This window comes from Taudactylus pleione, unplaced genomic scaffold (genome assembly GCF_031769625.1).
Source record: "Taudactylus pleione unplaced genomic scaffold, aTauple2 ptg000092l, whole genome shotgun sequence".
Classification (NCBI taxonomy): Eukaryota; Metazoa; Chordata; class Amphibia; order Anura; family Myobatrachidae; genus Taudactylus; species Taudactylus pleione.
Window position 1 is genome coordinate 1593541 of NW_028284494.1, and position 19525 is coordinate 1613065.

Consider the following 19525-nt stretch of genomic DNA (forward strand, 5'->3'; position numbering starts at 1 on the left):
CATGTTTAGAAGTCAGGAATGTTAGTGCTTAAGAAATATAGAACTTCTGTTTAAAAAAACTAAACAATAATTAAATAAACAAACCGGCACAATTCACACTATCACCAATATTAACAACATAGCTGGACAAACAACTAATTGTGCTCTATAACAAGCAAAATCGTATTAAAAATATGGCATAAAGCATATAAGGAACTTGTTTACTACAGTTTAGCTTTTTACTTTTTGGCAAAGCAATCCCATTGAAGCATGTGTATTGTATTTGGGGCAATTCTGGTCTGTCTTGCATTGTGCATGCACTGGAAATTACTCCCTGCTCAGCCAATCACTGTTGTAAGTGGTAAAGAGGCTGGTGACCGTTTGTATGAATTGAAAGAATATACCGTAGCTAGCATGCAATAAAATAGCAATTTATTAAAAGTATTAATTCATATATAAAAGTAACCATGAGACAGTGTACATCTGCAAATGTCAATTGTAATTGTGTTTGACATTTGCAGATGTACACAGTCTCATTGTTACTATTTTAATATATGAATTGATACTTAATAAATTGCTATTTTATTGCATGCTAGCTACAGTATATTCTTTCAGTTCATACAATACTGTCACCAGCGCTGTGAGCCTCTTTACCCATTGTTTATCGGATTCTTAAGTATTTTTTTTTTTTTTTTTTTTAGGGGGCTCACATCCCCCTTCACAGCTGCAGGACACTATTGTTTCAGCTCCTAAAAGAGGGTTTATTTATATCAATCACTGTTGTAATGTCTGTGAATCAATCGCTTATTCAGATTCTTAATATGTTATTGTAATGCGTGTGCTTCAAATGAATACCGACATGACTGAATCTGGTGGCCATGTTGAGGGCTATTTGACCAGTTTTAGCTTATTTTATAAGGGTTTTGATATTTATGACAAATATGTTAATTTTTGGAATTAATTGTTTATCTCTATTAGAACTCAGCAATGTGGTATAAACGTCACAGCATTGCAATAGGCGAGGTGCCTGTCTGCCGCCTGGTGTATCGCAGAGAGTTATCCACAGCTAATATTGAAGACATATGGAAAACGAAGACCCTATCTTAGTAAGTAAGCTGTGATAAATCCTGTTACGAATATAGGCCCTCATTCAGAGCCGCTCGCTAGCGGCAGTACGCTCGTTCCGAGCGATGTTCGCACATCTGCGCATGCGTACGGTTTTTAGTACGCATGCGCGAACCAGTCAGTGCGGCCGAAAATTGTTTGTACGCTATATAGCGAGTGCCTGCTATTTTGAGTGACAGAATGAGTCGTATGTGGGTGGTAACAGGGGAAGGTGCTTGAAAACGGGGAGTGGAGATCCGAACGCAGGCGTGCTTAAAGGTCAAAACGGGCGTTTTAAGGGAGTGCATAATTAATACATCAGCGTCATTGACCACGTCACTTGGTTTTTTTTAACTCAGAACTGCTCGCAAAATAGCGGTTGAAAACACCAACCACAAGAATAGCGAGCAGTTCATACGCTGTACGATGTACTCGATTAATCTAATAAATAGCGGACATGACGTATGGTGCGTGCGGCCAGGGGGCGTTTTTATCAAATAAACGAGCGTATGTTTTGCTCGCTCGTTCAGACTTAGAGGTGTGAACAGACTGCAATTTGCGAACGGATCATTTGAATAGCCACCCCTTGTTTTTGAACGAACGACCGCAAATAGCGAACGGCTCTGAATCAGGCCCATAGATCTGTGCTTCATGTATATTGGAATTTGATTATAGAAAGTCAACAATTTAGTTGCTAGCAGATATCTGTGGTCATTTTTGTGAATCAGTTGGGCTGAAACAACTTTTGCTTGGTTGAATTTCATTACAGCCTTATATGTTGGTGTGTATTGCTGATATGATGCTTTGACGTAAGTCACTTCCAATATCTAACTACCAACATTACTGCAATTGCTATTATTATTCTCATCATATATTTATAGAGCGCCGCAAAGTTCTGCAGTGGTATCATGGTGTCAGCACTTTAATTGTTTTGAAGCTGGGAGCGAGAGTCTGTGCTCACCGACTGGATGGGGAATGAAGAAAAGTAGGGGGGAGAAGATAGGGCAAGAAGTTTAAATTGAGCCAGTGGAGGGATTAACAAAGGGGCAGGCAGAAGCGGAGTGACGTGAAAGAAAGATCTATCTAGCTAGCAGCAACATTAAAGAGAGAATGAAGAGGAAATAAGCAGGTGTGGACTAGATATGGGGAATGAATGATAGAGGAGCTTCAACAGTGATGCCTAAGCAGGGAATTTGAAGAACTGATGAGGCTGTGGTCGACTGTAAAGGGGTGTTGAAAACTAGAGATGGATGGAAGACAATTAGTTTAGAGCCATGCACAAAGAGATGGTGGAGAGGCATTTTGAATGGACAGAGGTCAGGGAAGACAGGTAGAGTTTTGTGTCCTCAGCATACAGACAGTATTGAAGTCTGAAGGAGCTGATAACATCACCATGTGGGGAGGCGTAAAGTTAAAAAAGTAGGAGGCCAAGGACAATGCCTTAAGAAATCACTAGAAGGAGGGCTGGAAAAGGAGGTGGAAGTTGAGATGGTTTGTATGGAGAGAGAAGTTTAAAATCAAGACTGGGCAGTGTCACAGAGACTGAGGGAATTAAGGGAGTGTAGTAGACAGTGGTCCACAGTGTCAAAGGTTGCAGAGAAGTGGAGAAGGATAAGCATGGATTAATGACCCTTGGATTTAGGGTAAAGTTGGCCATGGGTGGCTGTGGATCAGTGCAGTTTTTGTGGATGGTTTGACAGCTAGAGAAAGAGTAAAGCAGGGGTTGACAAGCCCGTCACAAATTTTTATGACGAAAGGGAGGAGAGATTGGGTGGCATTTTGACAGCTAGTTGGGCTTGTGAGAGGGTATTTTGAGAATGGGATAAATAGGGTATGTTTGAAACAGAATGTGTCAGATGAGAGGAAATGTTAGAAAAGGAGGATGCAAAAGTTAGGGGATAGGGAGTGGAGAACATTAGCAGGGAGGAGGCAAACGGGTTGATATAACACAGAAGAAATAAAATGTGATGGATTGTTCACAGACAATGAAATCGATCATTTTCATGATATGTAATATTAATATTATGACAATTTATTATAAAAAACACATGAATGCATTGGAAAAACATGAATTTAAGCAGATATGTTCAGAGGGCCAGATTCAGAGAAGTACACTAAAGCCGCTGCTGCTGCATCTGTGTACGCAGTGGATGTGCGAATATATGCAACTGTCCAGATGCCTAGAATTGCATTGAGACGCCCACTGGCAGCTTTGCAAATCCAAGCATCTTTCTACAAAGATGCGGTCGCAGATCCTTCCATAATCTGCCTCCTGAGCAACCCTATGGTCACGCAGAATGGCCGCGGGAACTGAGACACCGAAGCCATGTTTCCTGGTATGGGATCGCAGATGCAGGCAGCATCACGCCCCGAAAATAGTCACAGCGCGCCTACATTTCTACTTCAGGGTCCACAGGATACCTTGGGGTATAGGTGATGACGTCAAGCATCGGGCACCATAGAGTTAAGTTTTCAGCGTCCCAGGATGCACTAGGGTCCCCCTCCTATACCCTGCCCTCGAGCCAAGGCATCTCAGTTTCGTTGGTGCCCGGCTCGGAGTCGGATGCACCTGTTGAGAGGGGGGCTAAGGATAGCCCCTGAAGTTTTCTTCAAGGCAGCTGTGGCTGCCCATCTGGAAGTACAGCATGGACAGTCATTCTTGACGTCCATGCTGTCTTCCCTACACCTCCGCCGGTACCAGAACGCCGGTACTGATCCGGGGATGCTGGTAGGCATCTGGGGTCACAGCTAGCGGTGACCCCAGATGTTTGGGACCATGGCCGGATTTAAGGGGGACAGCAGGTAAGCAGCGGGGTCCCGCGGTGGGTCCCCGCTGGAACATGGTCCGGAGTACCCAGGCAGGGGGCTCCCTGGGGACTGGCTGCAGCATGGAGCCAAGTTACAGACCTGTGCTTCCACTACCCCCCTGGGACAGCGGACCGCAGCTGAGCGGTAGCGCTGCGGCGTCCCAGGGGTTAAGTGCATGCCAGGGGAGCGCGCCTTCCCTGTACACAGCCGGCGCCTCCCCGCTGCACACAGTCTCTCTGTACTTGCCGATTGGCCCTATGGCAGCGCTCCTCCCCCAGGCCGGCTTCCTCTCTGCTCCTCGGTGGCCATCTTTACAAGAAAGCATGGTGAACGCTGCTGGACGCTGCTGATTGGTGGCATCGTGGTCTGGGTCCCCCGGCATACCTCTCCTCCGTTGGAACAGGTCTGTGTATGCAGCTCTGTGTCCTACCAGACTCTGTGTCTGCGTAGTTGAGGATCAGCGCTGATAGTGCAGGGATTGATTTCTTTGCATTGCATGTGACTGCTGCTAGCGTCTGCTGCTTGTACTTTCACTTTCTACCATCAGCCTTTTCACTGTCCCTGCTCTTCTTCTGCTAAAGCCCTTGCGGTGCGGTGATTGCAGGGCGGTTCTCCCACTATACTATACTATATCAGTGAGAGGGGTCGCATACTTGCCATCATGTCTGAGAGTGATTTTCCTCTCCAGCTTCTGTGTACTACTTGTAAGGTACCTATAGCGGAGGGGGAGGGTAGCGCGGAGGGGCTATGTCGACAGTGTTGTTTATTGGCGCGGCCAATTACTGTCACGACTCCGGTTCAGGAACCGCCCTGGGCTTGTTTTGCTAAAGCGCTTACAACCCTAGTGGGCCAGTTAGCTCCGCAACCTGTGCTCCCTCAGATGGGATTGTCCCAGCAGTCAGTGGTGTCGTTACCCATGCAGGGGTTCCCGAGACAACTGATGGTACCCCACAGTCTCCCTATTTCCCCTCCAGGTCTCTCAGGAGCCTGCGTGGGTTAATTCTCTGACAAGTTCTGTGCAGCATTTGTCAGACGTGTTACAAGGGGAGTCTGTCTTGCGGCCTCACAAGCGGCCAGTGGCGTCTCTGTCCACTCCTTATGAGGATGACGAGGGGACGACCGATGATGGGGAGATTCTGGATCTTTCGGACCAAGAACCTCTCCATACTAAAGAGTCGGACGTTAAGTCTAAGGTTTATATACCTGGCCGTATTCGTGCAGTCCGCACAGCTTTAGTTATTGAGGATGATGAACCTCCGGTATCAAAATCCAAATATGCCTTTTTCAAGGATGTTAAGGGTTACGCCACAGTGTTTCCTCTTTCGGGTCAATTGGTGGACCACTTAGAGGAGGCGTGGAAACATCCTGGCAAACGGTATCAGCCTCAAAGACGTTTAGCAGTGGCTTATCCGTTTGCGGACAATTATTTTTCGAAGTGGGAATCCCCGCCACAGGTGGAGTCCCATGTGACACGCCTGGTCCAGAGTGCCACGTTGCCCATGCCCTCCATGTCCTCCTTAAAGGATGCCACGGACCGTAAGGTGGAAATCTGCCTAAAGTCCGTTTATTCCCTCGCGGGGGGGGGCAGCCAGGCCGGCTATGGCCATTTGTTGGGTAGCCAGAGCTGTGGAGCGCTGGGTAGATAGTTTAGAGGCGTCTTTCGATTCCGACTGTTCGGCTGAACAGACCGAGTTGATAGGCAATCTCCGGGATTCGGCCACTTACATTAATGAAGCGGCTTTAGATATCAGTACCCTGACTTCTCGGATTTCTTCGGCAGCTGTGGCGGCTCGTCGCACCTTATTGGTTGCGATCTTGGAAGGCGGACGCTGATTCCAAAAAGGGCTTGGAAGCTTTGCCTTTTAATGGAGAAGTCCTATTTGGTCCGGATCTGGGCAAAATTGTAGCCACGCTGGCAGCAGCCAAATCGGCATGTCTCCCCTCTGCTGGAGTTCCTTCCAGTTCAGGTACGTCGGCCTTACAGGGCCCAGGGTAGGCCTAAAGCACAGTCTTTTCCCCGACAGGCTGGCCCCAAGAAATCGGCCAAGCCCCGGAAGCAGGCCTGGAGTACCAAACGTCCGGCCCCTAAGTCCGATGACAAACCTGCGGCCTGATGGTCCGGGCCTCCCTTTGGGGGATCCCAAAGTGGGAGGCCGCCTGCTACGGTTCGCCCAGTGTTAGTCGGTAACCACAACAGACAGTTGGGTTCACGAGGTGGTTTCTCACGGGTATGCCCTCTCCTTTCGGCACAGACCCCCATCCCGATTCTTCACCACGGGTCTTCCATCAGACCGGAACAAAGCAATGGAATTGCGGAAGGTTTTGCACACTATGCTCCAGGCTGGAGTTATAGTGCCTGTTCCTTTCTCCCAGAGGGGCCAGGGTTTCTACTCCAATCTGTTTTTGGTGCAGAAACCCAATGGGTCGTACCGTCCGATCCTCAACCTCAAAGCACTCAACAAGTCCTTGCGGGTGCCGAGGTTTCGGATGGAGACCCTACGGTCCATCATTCTGGCGCTGGAACCTGGGGATTACATGGTGTCGTTGGACATACAGGACGCTTACCTGCATGTCCCTATTCTTTCGCGCCATCAACAGTTCCTCGGGTTTGCAATCCGCAACGATCACTTCCAGTTCCGGGCATTACCTTTTGGCCTGGCGACAGCACCACGTGTGTTCACCAAGGTTATGGCGGTCATGGCGGCTTCCCTGCAGCTGCAGGGAGTCCGCATGTTGCCGTACCTAGACGACCTTCTGTTGGTAGCAGGATCTCCGGAGCTCCTTCTACACCATTTGGATCTGACGATTGCAGTACTGCAACGGCACGGCTGGTTGATAAACTGGCAAAAGTCCACCCTGATCCCGTCTCAGAGGATTTTGCACCTCTGAGCCTTGTTGGACTCCAGTCAGCAGAGGATCTTGGTGACGGGGGAAAAGATCTCTGCCTTGCAGTTGAGGGTGCGCAGTTGTCTGCAGAGTCGTCGTGTGTCTCTTCACTCGGCAATGAGGTTACTGGGCTCCATGGTGTCCGTATTCGACATGGTTGAATATGCCCAGTTTCACTCCAGACCTCTGCAGCAATTGATCCTGTCCAAATGGAATGGACTGCCTCAGAGTCTCAAATCCCAGACGATGGTGCTCACTCCGGAGGTTCGCCTGTCCCTTGCCTGGTGGTTACAGACGACCCATCTCAACAAGGGTCGTCCGTTTTGGGTGGCGAACTGGGTCCTATTGACAAGGGACGCCAGTCTTCGGGGCTGGGGAGCGGTCACGGGTCCACACTTGTTCCAGGGCAGATGGACTCAGGCGGAAAATGAGCTTCCGATAAACATCTTGGAACTCCGCGCCATTTTCAATGCTCTCCAGCAGGCACATCGGGTTCTCCAGGGTCATCCCGTGCAGGTCCAGTCGGACAACGCCACCACCGTGGCCTACATAAATCGGCAAGGAGGAACCCGAAGTCGGGCGGCACTCGTCGAGGTGTCCCGCATTCTGATTTGGGCAGAGTGCAATCTCCCGGCCCTATCAGCGGTATTCATCCCGGGAGTCCTCAACTGGGAGGCCGACTTTCTCAGTCGCCAGGATGTTCATCCGGGACGTCTTTCAACTTCTGGTGGACAGGTATCCACCAGAGATCAACCTCATGGCGTCATGGCTCAACAACAAGTTGCCGTGTTTTCATGGCGTCACGGCTCAACAACAAGTTGCCGGTGTACGGGTCTCGCACAAGAGACGAAAAGGCGTCTCTGGTGGATGCTCTGTCTGTCCAGTGGACGTTCCGGTTTGCTTATCTATTTCCTCCGTTTTCCCTTCTTCCACGAGTAATCCAGAAATTCAAACAGGAAGGAGGGACGCTCCAGTTGATAGCTCCCGCGTGGCCCAGACGGCACTGGTTCTCAGACCTTCAGGGTCTGTCCGTGGACATTCCTCTGCGGTTGCCGCTACGACCGGACCTACTGTCACAGGGTCCTTGTCTTCACCCGGGCCTGACTTGGCTGTCTTTGACAGCGTGGCTGTTGAGACGGCCATGTTAAGGTCCAGGGGTTTTTCCAGCTCTGTAGTACGCACTATGCTGAGAGCTCGGAAACCGTCTTCTGCAAGAATATACCATCGTGTGTGGCATACGTTCTTCCAATGGTGTCGACCGAGAGGTTATGCACCTCGGGAGTTCCGTCTGTCTAGAGTGCTAGCCTTCCTACAGGCGGGACTAGACCATGGGCTTCGCCTTGCTTCTTTGAAGGTGCAGGTATCTGCCCTACTGTCTGGTTCTATCATAGGATTGCTACAATCCCTGATGTGCGCACCTTTATGCAAGGTGTTCTTCGAATTCAGCCGCCATTTGTTCCACCGGTGGCGCCTTGGGATTTAGCTGTGGTCCTGAGGGCTCCCCAGGGACCGCCGTTTGAACCACTGGGCTCAGTGGATCTTAAATGGTTGACAGCTAAAACAATTTTCCTTCTGGCCATCGCTTCAGCCAGACGTGTTTCTGATTTAGGGGCTCTCTCTTGTAGACCCCCTATCTTGATTTTTCATGGGAACAGGGCAGTGCTGCGCACTCGTCCTGATTTGCTTCCCAAAGTTGTTTCCCGTTTTCATATCAACGAGGAAATCGTTGTGCCGGCTTTTAACTCACCTGACCTGTCAGTGGGTGAGGCCACTGGACATTGTGCGGGCCTTAAGGATTTATGTTGACCGCACTTCTTCGTTTAGGAAGTCGGACGCCTTGTTTGTCCTCTATGGCTTCCGTAAAAAGGGTTGGCCTGCTTCAAAGCAAACTTTGGCAGGTTGGATCCGTATGGCAATTTCAGAAGCTTATCTTCATGAAGGCCTGCCGGTTCCATCCTCTATGAGGGATCATTCCACTAGGTCTGTGGGTCCTTCGTGGGTAGCTCGACGTGGTGCCTCTGCAGTCCAGATCTGCAAGGCTGCCACGTGGTCCTCTGTCCATACCTTTGTGAGGTATTACGCGTTTGACACCTTTGCCTCTCAGGATGCTTAATTCGGGCGGCAGATTCTCCTTTCAGCACAGGAGCGTCCCCACCCTTGAAGGATACTGCTTTGGGACATCCCCAAGGTATCCTGTGGATACCCTATGGACCCCCTGAAGTAGAAAATGAGATATTGTAAGAACTTACCTTTGTTATCTCTATGTCCACGAAGTCCATAGGGTTCCACAGGACTCCCGCCCTGTCACACCTGTGCTGCAGATGGGCTTTGCTCTGGTCACCGGTTTTTCCGTCTCCCTCTGGTGAGAATGTGATTCTTGTGTGTGTCCAGATCTTTTCTCTCTCTCTTCCTTCTCCTCCTATGGCTTGGTACGTAACTGAGATGCCTTGGCTCGGGGGCGGGGTATAGGAGGGGGACCCTAGTGTATCCTGGGTGGCTGAAAACTTAACTCTATGGTGCCCGATGCCTGACGTCATCACCTATACCCCAAGGTATCCTGTGGAACCCTATGGACTTCGTAGAAATAGAGATAACAAAGGTAAGTTCTTGCCATATCTCATATTTTTTGCTGCCACTCTGTTACTGCCCCCAAAGCCCCCTGTCATTCACACTGCGAGTAGGCTACTACAGTAAAGTACTTTGACGCATATTCAACATGACTCAACTGCGAAACCATCGGTATAGCATGCTTCTCTGAATCACGCCTAGAGTACTTAAACCTTTTTTTTTTATAATACTCCTAATGTATCCAGCATAAAGGTATAAATTCTACTTATACAGTAGAGACTTCAAAACCCCCAACTGTATGAACTTTCCTCCCTAGTGGTAATAAATCCCATTGAACATTAACTCCCACCATTAATGCCCATTGGGCAGCCGGCCGATTAATTGCTGAGGTGTGTACCCAGCATAGCTGCAAGTCACTTATTTTCTTGTTTTGTTTATACTGTTTCTGTACTCTGTAAGGCGCTGCAGACCTCTTGTGACGCTATATAAATTATGGATAATAAGTCTTTTATTGAGAAATTCACAAGAGTATTAAATTAAGTAAATTGTACTTACCTGTTATCCAGTTCTGTGGTGGTGACAAGGTTGTCCTTTTGTTTGTCCACATATTTTATCATAGGCTAAACCAGTGCTGGTGGCTGCCAATTACACTGAACATAAATTTGATTTGGTTTTGAACCACCAACCACTGACACCCCTGCAAATGCCCCGCAGCATCCAGTTTGGGAAAAGTTGGTCTAGTGCACGATAGACCTAATAGCTAATGTCTGATTGGTTGCTATGAGTACTGCACTTTAATAAGTAATTTTTTTTTGGGACCTAACTTCACTTTGGTTTAGCAAATAAGACTATTTGACGAGTTACATTTATTTCACAGCTCGGAACTAAACCTCAGTATAATTAGATTTAAACCCTGGCAAAAAATAATAAAATGTTAAGGGGGAGAGAACAGTAGTAAAAGATGATGCTTACACATAGGTGTGGTCTTTAAATTAAATAAGGCATCATGGAATGCCATGTTGTCCAATATTTTTATTTATGGCAAGAAAAGGCCTCCGTAACTTTGTAGCTGCTGCCAAACTTCTGTTACAATTACCCTTCTGTATGATGATTGCACATTGGTAGCTGAAGTGACCTTGGTCTGGATTTCAAGTGAACAGATCTCAGATGCCTACAGATGAAGAAGTATACTCCTTGATCATGGTCTATGTTTTTGATGTGCAAGGCAAAACTGATGAGTAACCCTGAACTCTTTAGCTGTGTGCATGCTAGGATGATATTTGCCGTTGGTGTCATCGAGTACAGGCCATATAGAATTTAAGAGAGGGACATTAAGGGTGGTACACAATTCTCACTTCTTATAAAGATGCATCTTTTAGTAACTTGGCGCAAAGAACAATGGCATGTGGTCAGATCAGTCATCGTTCATCCTCTTCTCAGCAGATGAACAATTAAATGTGCTTTGAATGCAAACAGAAGACTAAAAGCTATAATACTTGCTTCCCGCAGTGAAAGGTTATGGCTACTTTCCTTATGTGAACTGCATTTATATGCTATATATTGTCTATTTATCCTGATACGAATGTAAATACCAATATACAGCCAGCATCTGATGTTGAAGCATGATAGTCTAGTGGAATGTTCCAGGATTGCATTTTCCCCATTGGAATGGCATGATTGATAAATGTCCAGTCACCAGATTTCTGCCCCATTGGATCCTCGTTGGAAAGGCTCTGAAGATCAATCGTCAAACTGCAAAATGGCAGCTAATGGAATATCCTCTATATTGTGTGCATAGATGTTTACATGTGTTATTATTTTTTGGAATAATAGTCTCTAATACCCCTTTCAGACAGAAAAACAAATTACTGGGCTAAACACTTCAACCTGGTAATTGGCCGATTTACATGGGTATTTCTTCTGTCTGAAAGGGTCAAGTCGGGTCTAAATTCCCGGGACTTCGACCAAGGAATTTGCCAGGGTCGCAGACAAGGGAATTTAGACCCGGGTTGACCCTTTCAGACAGAAGAAATACCCGTGTAAATCAGCAAATTACCGGGTTGAAATGTTTAACCCGGTAATTTGCTCTTCTGTCTGAAGGGGGTACAGGCAGGAAAGGCAAAACAACCCGGTACACAAATGCCGGATAAAATCCAGGTTTTTTTGCCATTTTCTGTCTGTAGCTGTTAGCTTTTTCATTTTGACCCCATACCTGGACAATGCTCTCTCTGCTGCAAATCCGCTTTGTTGTCCCTAATTAACTGATTGCATTGTCTACATGAGTCACTCTAATTGAATGAATGGAGCAAGACCTAACAAAAACATCACCTGGTGAGACTGAACGATGTGCTTGTAAAATCACCGATGTCACACGCTGTTATTCTTAATCAGTAAGATGAATGTAAAATGAAATAATGTGTCCTATTCAGCGCTGCAAAACTAATATAGACACTAGTCATAATACTACTATACACAGAAACCTCTGCGGTATACCGTTTAACACCTGTCATAGTGCAGTACAAAACAATGAATAAATGAAATAAGATTAATTTTCTAATGTATTAATTGCTCTGTTTATGATGGGTTACTTCAAAATTTAAATACCTGCTGTCAGCAACGGCAGTACTGGCCATTGTCTGACTGTATAAAGAGCATGCTGGTGTGAGGAGGTACTCGTTACATGAGCTGTTGTACTTTAGATGTTTAAAGGGACCTTTATAAAAAGCAAATGTCTGGGAAAGGTGGTACCCATAGGGACACATGTGTTTTTTAAACTTCACTAGAAAGAGTTAGTATTTGGTTGCTATGGGTAACACCGAGTTTTCTACACCATTACCTGTGGAACAATATTCATAAACAGTTCTTTGGTTTGATGCAAATTGTTTTCAAAGAATAGAACCACTATGTGGCCAGTAAGATAGCTCTTCTTATCCTTGTGGGCTGAGCAAGGCTGATGTGCCATGGGGAATTATCTCTATTCATAATGCTGATGGATGGGCCCTTTCAGTTTAAATATTGGCCCCACAATAAATGAAAATAGTGACTTTCATTTTTCTACTTACTGCCATATTACTGTATACTTTTAATCGATAAAGTCACGTTGATGCCAATAAGCCTGTGCTGGTGAATTATCAGTGGCTTCATTCTGACTCTTCCGTGTCATACAGTTTACAGAAGATGGTAGGACTTGATTCTCTGGACGACGTGATGGATAGGAAGTGGGCGAATGGGAAGCACATAATGCACAATGTGTACAACGTTAATAAACATGACATTGTGGTGATGGATGACCGATCAGGTGAGTTTTTCTTCCCTATGGAAGCAATGTGTGATGTTCATTATATTGTTTCAGGACCTGATCAGCAAGGAACGCAGTTGCTTATACGCACGCAATCGGTCGATTAATTTGCAGTGCGCAAGCCAGACGCTGCGATCAGAAAAAAGGGCACGCAGACCCATGGCAGAGTGATTGACAGGAAGTGCCGTTTGTGGGTGGTGACGGGGGTGGTGGTCGGGCGAACACAGGCGTGCCAGTGCGTTTCAGCGCTGTTGCAGGAGCGTGCATAAATGATCCACTGCGACACTAGATGCCGCCTGAGACATCATAGCGTGCGCAAAAGTAACTAATTCCTGAGTAAGGTCTGATCTTTCCTAACTGTCCAATGTCCGATCGTTTCTCTATGATGGCCAAGTATACGGATGTGAGTAAGGGGAAGTGGGCGTCTTTATTCCAGGCTGCGATCGCAATGCGACTGCAAACATTTACATATATCCGCTGATATTAGCAACTGCGCTGTGTGCGTATAAGCAGAATAGCGATCCGTAGTGAATCAGGCCCTCACTTTGGATTTATACCTGTGTAGGTGAAACAGTCTCTAAATATCCCACTCTTAGTTATTATTCCATTATTAAAATACTCTGCATGTGTAATGTAATGCTGGCCAGATAAAACTCACTGTCTGATGGTGACTATATCCAATATCTGATCTGAGCACCAATTATTGCATGCTGAAAGATTTCTCATGCCAAACAGCAATTATTGGTGCTCGGTTGTGGAGCTTAGGGCACAAGGGGTAATGACATTAAACATTACCATGTAGCACAATTGCAACCTCCTGTGTCGGTCGCTTCTGCTCGATTTCAGCGAGACTGCTTTATGGGCCCTAAGTATCACAATCCGCCCCTCAGATGCGGATGTGATAAAATCGCCAGGATTCGCAATGCGATATTTCCATACGGGATGTATCAAATATCGCCTGCAGGGACAGAGCTTGTGAGTAATCTCTGTCGCTGTAAATCCTCTTTGCACACATTTCTGGGTATTTTTACCCTGACATTGTGATCGCGCATGCACCACCTAGTGTTTGGGGGAGGTAACGGGGGGTGGTCAGAAAAAAGCAGGCGTCGCTTACCATTTAAAAGCCGTTACACTGGCATGTATAAATTAGCCATTGCGATCACATACACAGCATGAGAGCTCTCTGCATGCCAGGAGAGCCGGTGTATTTGAGACAGGTCTGACCTGCTGCATGGTTGGTCGATGTGTGTCAATATTACCGATATTTACGCTGGCACGTGACGTCGGACACAGATGGGAAAGCAGCAGTGGGGCGTCCCTATGCTTGGGTAAGCTTTGGAGCTATTAGCATATTTTCGCAGTCCTTGCAAAATTGCAGCTGCGACCGCATTAGCGTTCATCTCTGAATCCAGCCCATAATCTGCTGATATTTTAAATATCCTCCTGCTAAATTGTGCTTTTTTTTCCTATTCATTAATTGTTTCCTAAAATAAATCATGAACCATTTGTGGAATGTGGGTAATATTGCAACAGATCTTTTGGATATTTCTAACCTATGTGTGATGTCCTATTATACTAATGCACTGTACATGGTTTTTATTTCTACAGGAGAACTCCCACACTGGCTGCTGTCGGCAATGAAATGTCTGGCGAATTGTAAGTGTTATCTTCTGATTAGTCAGTAATTCCACCTTTATAAACAAAATGTGTGTATATAGGTGACCTGCAAATCCCTCCACAAGGTTTAGAACTACTCAGTTTTGGTTCACCCTTATATTTGTCATGATCCCTACTTTTCCTTTAGTCTGATGGTACTCCATCTGTCAGGTGTGACCCCTGTGAACAGATAATTCTCCTGGACAGGGGAAAAATTCCAAGCAGATGTAATGAAGATTCCTGGCACCACCCGCAGTGTACGCTCAGTGTGACACCACAACATTACAACGATGTCTGCCTCCATGTCTGGTCCACACCTTGGATTAAATCTTTGCACAAACAGTTACTGGCAATCATTTTTATTTATTAATTTTTCTTAAAGGTAATGTTAGAGCGAAGAATATTAGTATAGAGCTCCCACGTGTCCCAGTTTTCTATGGATGGTCCTGATCTTTGCTATACAAATGTTTAATCCTATAGATTGTAAGCTTGCGAGCAGGGCCTTCCTACCTATATATTATCTGTCTGTTATCACCCAGTTTTGTTCTATCAATGTTGACAATTGTAAAGCGCAACGGAATGTGCTGCGCTATATAAGAAACTGTTAGTAAATAAATAAAACCTAGAATGCTGATCTTTCCACGCTCCCGCAATAGTAAGACTTGCTTCTGTCACAGCAGGATGCATGTAGAGACTTTATGGACTTTGCAAACCTCTTATCACAAGATGGTTAATTAATGGAGTCAACATATCCTGCCAAAGGCAGGTTCCTTTAATTAAGACTGTTCTGGATGAGGGCTCTGCATTTGGCTCGACACGTTGACTTTTTGGATGTCTGCACTCTTCAATAAAGGCAGTAGCAATGTCTACTTTTGAGTGAAACCCTTTTGATAGTGCTGCCTATCTCTTTGTTGTATGTTTCCACGTTACCATTTTATTACCATATACAGTATTAGGAGACTCTGACTATCTACTTAATGAATGGCCCAATTCATTTTAATGCTGTATCCTGTTGTTAAAGTCCAATTTGTGGATGTAACAATGTATACAGCGCAATTTAAAATGTTTATTTTTCTTCTTTTATGTTTAGGGCCAAATTGCTCCGATATGAAGCAGCCAATGTATCTGAGGTTTGAGAGGGACGTGTTTAAGACCATCGCTGATTATTACAGTTCTCTTCATGAGCCCCTTCTGACATTTCAACTTTTTGATGTTTTTGTGAACATACTTGGTGAGCAAAACTAAACACAGCACTTAATAAACATTATCACTAGTGCCTTATTTTCAGGAGTGCACTAAATTACAGCAAGAGCCCCACACAGTTTCACTGAGGTATGACCGTATATAGTGGTATGGGAGATCACAGGACAATATGACGTCACAGTACAGTATATATCTGGTATGAGAGGGATAAAATTGTTTATAACTACAGTAAATTTTGCCACAGCTTGAGCTCAACAGTGAAATGGGTTTCTGAGTCTGTACCCCCTGGTTAGCATGATGCAATTAGAAGACCATGGGGTATATTTACTAAGCAGTGGCTTTTCAAAGTCAGCGGTTCTGGCCGCAGGACTTGAAAAGAGCAATAATATTAAATGTAAAACATTTCTGTTTATGCATTTTAATACTATTGCCCCTTGAAAACGTGCATAGAACCACCGACAAGCCTAGCGCTTAGTAAATATATCCTCTGTTTCTTTAAACTATATTGATCTGTCTCTTCAATGGGTTTTAAAGATTTTAGCATTGAGGAGTCTCTTTATTACTGAGTAAATGTGCCCATTGGATGGCACAACTAGTCATGCATTTTATTTTATTAAAAATCATTACAGCAGTAATCCACCAAGAAATAACTAACAATAATGTGTACTGTGATTGTATTGTTTACAAAATACTGTAATCATTGGTATTTAGCAGTCTTTAGTTGCTACCTTACTAATGGGGTTAAACTCACTTCCAGGACCGCATCCGAGGCCTTCTAATCTTGAAAAGGGGCCTTACATTACATTTATTCTCAGTAATAAGTTAAAACTACATTTAATCAATGAAAGAGACCCCTTGCTGTACTGTTATAACATGTCAGCAGGCATTCTATTGCAATATAAACAAGTGTTACAAGCTATAACTAACAAGTGAATATTCCGTGTCACTTTTAGGTGACCAAATATTCCAGCTTTTGAAAGTTCGGTATAAGGACAGAACAGGTGTTTTGTTCACGCCTGACAGTGGAATCCGCTGTGCAGCAGGCAGGTGCATAACAGGGATTGCCTAAACATCCCTTACCCTGCTTGCTTGAAGGAAGCAGAAATCGCGCAGCTTGGAGACCACATGGTGCAGACTACACGTTCCCTTCTCCTTTAATTAGCCTCCCTGTGTCATGTGCAGGGGATTACATGATGTGGAAGTTTGTGGGTCCGGGCAAAGAGTATTACCGATATTATCAATCTTATTTCTGCTTTATGACTTGCCAAGTTTCAAGCAGCTCCCCAGCTTCCATTCACTGGGAGCTGAGGCCACACCTGAAGTTCAACAGGTGATAAAAAAACGGGTAATGGCACCAGTGGGACATAAAGCATCGGGTGGTGGTGGGTATTTTTTATTAAGGCCAAATCGGCAAATGAGAAAATCAAATTTTATTTGTGTAAAAGAGGGCTCTATTTTTTGAGTGACACCCATCACGTGATTTACAGCTATGGGGCATATTCAATTAGCCGCGAAAAGTCCCAGACTTTTTGCATGCTGGACTTTTCGCTGACATCGCTGGCTTTGCATGCGAAAAAGTATCAGCGAAAACAGAACGCGGCAAATTCGAAACCAGCGAAAAGTGCTGTCCGATTTGGGAAAATCATCCTGACACCCCCCAAAAGATGCACTGACATTGGGGATCACTATAGTGACCCCCGAATAGCCCTGCTAAAGGTATTTGGGGTACTTAAATGATCTCAATAGCTTCTAATTAGCGTCTTTGCAGAAGTGGTGAAGAATAGCATTTAGCTGTCTTTTTGCAGAAAATAAATAGTCCCAGCAAATTTGGGGTACATGAAAATGGGTGCTAGCATATTTTGAAGTTGCTAAAGTGATGTTTTAAAAATCCACCTGCCGCAACCACCTGCAATCTTGAAAACACCTGGGGCATACTTGGGGACCCCCCTGGAGTATATTTCGCTAGTTTAAGTTTGTCCCCCAACTTTGGTGTTTTTTGCCCCCCAAAATGAAAGTACTTTTTTGGGATGTTAAGTATTTTTTTTTTACACCGTTTACCTTTGGGGGGCTGTCCCAAGGGTGCAGGGTTGTTTCCGCAAGTTTGCACCCCAAAACCCCAATTCTGCACTTAAGTTTCCGCTTGGCAAAATGACGTCCCCGGCGAAAACTTTTCGCCAAAAACAGCTTATCGCGGCTAATTGAATATGCCCCTATATGTTTTGTAATATGTATACAGGTTATGTTAGTTGACAGATGCTTTGTTACACAGTAAAGATATTTTTAATCACAAAATGACAAGTCATACTGACCAGATCTGCAAAATATATGCATGAAAATTACATTTAAGCAGAATAAAACAGAATGGACGTGGTTTCAACCAACTCACCTGGCAGACAGAAGAATTCTGCACAAGACCTATACAAGAGAGGCATGACATACATGAACATTAGTTATGCAGAATAAAATGAATAGATGAAATTTGACCAGACTGGTTAGAGAAACAATTCAGCATAGGACATGACCAGGACAAGTGAGGGGAGCCAGAAAGCAAGGTGTGTCCCCAAGCGTTCACAGGAGATGTCACTTACAGCCAGCGTTAAACCTCTCCAGGACCTGACATATTAGTAAACATTCTTTAAAATAAATAATGTGTAGCTAACGTCACTGGTTAAATTCATTACTTTACTGCTGGACTGAACAATGGAGGAGACTTATTTTAGTGAAAATTATCTTCATTGGTTTCAAAGTGTAGCAAAAACATTGGTTAATAGTGTATAGAGTAGTCTCAACATAGGTAACGGTGAGCTAAGTCATCTTAGTGAGATACCGTATCTTCATTAGGTAAAACCTAGAGAGGCAAAACACAACCTGTGTGTCAAAGAACCAATAATTAAGTAGAACAAGAAGAAAAAGAAGGGTTCTGCAACTAGCGTGAATTGGAGTACATGTGGATTGTGTGCTAAAGAGAGAATGGAATGGAGAGGTGGAGGGGGAGCGAGATGGGAGTCATGATGTCTACAAGTTGCAAAGTATGGCAGAGGTGGTGTTCTCAGGCCGTGAACAGAAGTTTAAGTGGAGGCTGGATTGAGCAGTCATGAGTTATGAACTATGAGCTAGAGGGCTGGTCTCCCAGAAGGTTGATTAAGTACTAAAGGGCTTGCGGCTGCCCAGATGGGGCTAAGTGAAGGTAGATTTGTTGGAGGCTCTCAACGGAACCAAGTGTCCCGTAACTGCTCCTAGTGCTTTCCCACTGATGAAATCAGGTCATCCTTGTCCATATCAAAATCAATCTTGGGGAACCAGTCTGAGACTGTTGGAGGAGAGAATCGGACTGGGATTGCTGCCTTGGTGGCATTGTTAAGGTGCTTCAAAAGGGAATTTTTAGGAGTGAAAAGGCCGAAGTACAGGATCAGAGAGAACGTCCCCAACAAGGATCTCTGTACTAAATTAGATAACATTGCCCCATATAGGTCTAAATTTGGGGCACTTCCAACAAATTGGAGAACTATTTTACACAGACCATTCCAGAATGGCCAGTGTAGCAGGAGGCATTCAAGTCAATACTAAAAACAACTAACCTGATGCCTCACCTTATACCAACAGCAAGAAAAAGGTATTAAGGTAACATACTGAACACTAAATTAGGGGTCAAATCAACCAGTTAGTGAAAGTACATATTGCTATATGTTATCAGCATTTCTGATTTATTCAATGAGAAGTCCGAATATGAAAAACATTTCTCATTTTCATTCAGGTTCCAGAATCTTCAAAGGTCTCTCGGCTCTATGTGACAATTGGAGCTTTGAATATTATTTAATCATTTCATAGATGTCTCCTACAGGGCCGTTTCTTATCTTCCATACTTGATAAAGAAATGGTCTCCATACCGAGCTGTATAAATAAGTTTTTTTTTGTTTCTCCCAGCCACATTCTGAATTGGTGGTGTTAGGGATAACTTACAGTTTTTACACTTGTTTCTTCATATCTTATCACATTTCATATATCAATTTGTTTCCCTTGAAA

The 19525-nt window shown here is 44.9% G+C and overlaps 1 protein-coding gene across 1 annotated transcript in view; it reads left to right on the plus strand.

Moving 5' to 3' along the window:
• The window catches only part of DEPDC1B (DEP domain containing 1B), a 44962-nt gene that overhangs the window by 16885 nt on the left and 8552 nt on the right, over positions 1–19525 (plus strand). The window contains exons 4-7 of the mRNA XM_088469458.1: positions 958–1085; positions 12513–12643; positions 14252–14299; positions 15390–15530. Coding sequence (XP_088325584.1) covers positions 958–1085; positions 12513–12643; positions 14252–14299; positions 15390–15530 — 448 coding nt within the window. The remainder of the gene's footprint in view (positions 1–957; positions 1086–12512; positions 12644–14251; positions 14300–15389; positions 15531–19525) is intronic.